We start from the raw sequence: 3325 nt of genomic DNA, 5'->3' as shown, positions 1-3325 counted from the left end.
TCCTCAACATGACCCGATATTAGATTCTAACGTGTTGTCTTGTGACCTGAACTCTGATTCCGACTGGAATTCGAAGATAAACAAATCAAAATTCAGGTTTTATACAAGGCCCAATTCACGAAATCAAAGTTCAAATGAAAAATTAAGACAATATCGTACCTAGAATGTGGAATGTGATTAGTATAACAACGTACCGCCTCATCTTCTTGATGATTGGAGCTCTGTATCGCCATATCTTCTTGATGATCGATACTGTTGACAACAGGAGGGTTTGGGGGAGACGAAGGAGTGGAATGTGACTTATGAAGGAAGTTAGGGGATTAAAAGGTTGGACAAGTTTCATATTTTTGTGAAATTACCTTTCTACCCTCCTCACCGTTAAGTTATTTGACGGTTAACTTTTTTTTTTTTGAAAGGTGTGAATTATTCGCGAATGTCGGGAGGTCTAGCATACGTTGTCTTAACCAAGTCCGCGCTAGAGAGCCCTCTCGCATAATGATCCCCAATTTAAACCCCTTAATGAGAAACCCCTATCATCAAGACTCGAACTTGAGACCTTGAGGGGAAAACTCACCCGGGCCCATCATAAGTGGAACTTAAATACCTGTGGCCACCACTAGAGCACTAGTGATGGTTATTTGATGGTTAACTAACGCCCGTTAGTAGGAGGGACTTGATTGCGAGCAATTAGTTATATTATAATCCAAATCTAGCCATCATGTTTCACGACGACTTTGATATCACCATTAAATACTAAAATACTCGATGATAATGTTAAATAATCCTTCTCTTCCCAAATAACAATAATAGAGGTTGCTTAAACCACATATTGCCGGTGAAACATTGATCCACCGATGACAACAATCATAACAACCATCACAACACTACTACTGTTTTCCACCATCACTAACGCCGATAACCCACCTCAACCAACACCATGGCCGGAACAATTCCACTCCGTTCTCGTACTGAACTCCACCGACGAGCTTCAACTAATAGACCTTTACTACGACTGGACCAACGGCCGGAACTTCAACATCATCCAGTACCAACTCGGAACCGTACTCTACGACATCGAATGGAACAACGGCACTTCCTTCTTCTTTACTATTGATTCCGACCGCCAGTGCTCCTCCGTGCAGCTGGATGTCGGAATTTTACGACCCAATTGGCTCGCCGGAGCTACATACGTCGGTCAACGGCAAGTTGACGGCTTCGATTGTTATGTTTGGGAGAAGGCTGATTTTATTACGTATTATGAAGATGTTGTGACTAGACGTCCAGTCAAGTGGGTCTTCTACACGGGTATATATGCCAAATTCAATAATAACCGGTTTAATCGAATATATTTAATTTGGATCCGTTTGGTTTTTGGTTGAAAAAAAATTTAAGTTAAATAAACTGATATCTGAACCGATGAATATTGGTTCGGTTAACTCGGTTATGCCAGACACCTTGATTTTAAAATGTGCGAGGTGTAGCGACATGGTCTAAAATTGAGGCGAAGGGTGCAAAGCTTGTACATTGACCGCAATTTATTTATATAAATGTTTTTTTTATATATTTCTTATGATTTTTTAGCATTATTACCTAAATCTTTACATAAATAGGCTTTAGACTATGTGTTGTGCTGAATGTGCAATGCAAAAAAAAAAAAAAAAAAAAAAAGGCGCGTCACCACTACAAAGAATCTGCGCAATAGCGGCGACTTTTCCTATGTCGCCGCCAAAAGTGTCGCCGCTATTACTTATATTTCTTGTAATGAACATAGGGGATGCATGGTTTTTCATTTCACACCCAAGAACATGTGTTGTGGAGAGGAAAAGCCAATCGTATACTTATACAACATTCTGATGCACAAAATGTGTATGAAAAGCGCGCCTCACGTCCAGTTTATGTACCCCACTCGCCTTTTGTAGTGTGAATAAGGTCGCCGATCTTAGCCTAAACAAGGGATACACTAAAATCATAACTGAACCATAACTTTTTGGTTAATCAGCTATGGTTTAACCAAAGCATAAGTTAATTGTGCGGTTTTGTTAATTCGGTTATGGCTGGTTGGTTATCAATCGCTCTTGTGTGCAGGAAGGGAAGCACATGTGATGACATTCGAAGTAGGTGCGGCTCTTGAAGATGCAAAATGGCAGGTCCCTTGGTATTGTTTTGAGCAGACGACTCCTGTTACGACAATGGAGGACATTAGTGGCACCATCAGGCATCGGGGTCTGGTAGATTTTGGCACTCGCAGGATTATAAATATGTAGAAGTGATTGTGGCTTCACATGTTTCCATTTTGTTCCACTTTTCAATGATAAAACAAATGCAAGGAAATCTTCATGAATTTGTTATTTGATGATTGTTTTGTTCTGTGGCTGGCTACCTTTAAATCAGACAAAATTTGAGGTGGATTATGTCCCAATCATATAAAAATACTGACGTGAATAATTGTTTGATCATGTAAAACTATATGAGCTTTTATTTAAAAAGGTTCACTTTATATGACATCCATGAAAAAGAATTAATAGTTCCTTTGTACCTTTATATGATTGTAGAGTTGACAATTTATGATATTGGTTATTTAACACAAACATGATTTGACATGAAGTTAAAGAGGTTCGTGATATAAAATTATTGACACATAAATGAGGCCGCTAAAGACGTGTTTATGTGGTTTTAACATGCCTAACATGTGTATTGCACGGATGACACGTTTAGCTAATCGTGTTAAATAAGTTCCGGGCCATAAAATGATTGATACGCTACGTTTTAAGGTTTGTTTATCAAAATGATGTAGTTTTGAAATTTAATAGAACATAATATAGCACAACTAAATTCACTTCCCTAATTGGTTAACGTAATTCATGAAGGATTTCATCATTGTATTTTTTATACTCTTTTCATCGTGTTATTTATGTTTTACTATTTATTTATCTTATTAAGTGGGCCGTACGTGTCACTAATCGTTTTAAATGTGTGTTGTATCATTTGTTCTATTGAATTGTTTATATTTAATTGTGCTAAACATATAAGTTATTTGTGTTATTGTACTGGTTATTTGTGTTATATTTGATCGTGTTACATGTATTGTGTCGTGTAAACCGCTTATAAACATGTTCCAGATAGTGTTTGAGTATCTACACGTTTAGTTGCACATGCCATGTTGAATCAGGGGCGAAACTATAGTGTTAGTAGCCGTAGCACGGGCTACGGCTTAACCCCGTATTCTTAGTGTTATTTTTTATTTTATTTTTCGGTTTTATACAAAAGATACCCCTAAAAAATTACGAGGATACACCTATCCAAAAAATAGGGTACTTAGTAAAAT

General features: G+C 37.5%; 1 protein-coding gene across 1 annotated transcript; it reads left to right on the top strand.

Annotated features, from left to right (window-relative positions):
- The first annotated feature begins 805 nt into the window (after window positions 1-805).
- LOC110894410 (uncharacterized protein At4g14100) lies at window positions 806-2502 on the top strand. Its single transcript, XM_022141640.2, has 2 exons — window positions 806-1305; window positions 2086-2502. The coding sequence occupies exons 1-2, from the start codon at window positions 855-857 to the stop codon at window positions 2262-2264; spliced, it is 630 nt and encodes a 209-aa protein (XP_021997332.1). The 5' UTR covers window positions 806-854; the 3' UTR covers window positions 2265-2502.
- Window positions 2503-3325: the final 823 nt, after the last annotated feature.

The sequence above is a fragment of the Helianthus annuus genome, chromosome 12, assembly GCF_002127325.2.
Source record: "Helianthus annuus cultivar XRQ/B chromosome 12, HanXRQr2.0-SUNRISE, whole genome shotgun sequence".
In the NCBI taxonomy this organism is placed as follows: Eukaryota; Viridiplantae; Streptophyta; class Magnoliopsida; order Asterales; family Asteraceae; genus Helianthus; species Helianthus annuus.
The sequence above is the reverse complement of the archived record's forward strand: the minus strand, read 5'-3'. Positions and strand labels throughout refer to the sequence as shown.

Bases quoted from the DNA above. Each gene is read 5' to 3' on its own strand.
- LOC110894410 (XM_022141640.2), top strand. From the start codon at position 855: ATGACAACAATCATAACAACCATCACAACACTACTACTGTTTTCCACC. The intron at 1,306-2,085 runs GTATATATGCCA...TCTTGTGTGCAG, and splicing joins CAAGTGGGTCTTCTACACGG to GAAGGGAAGCACATGTGATG.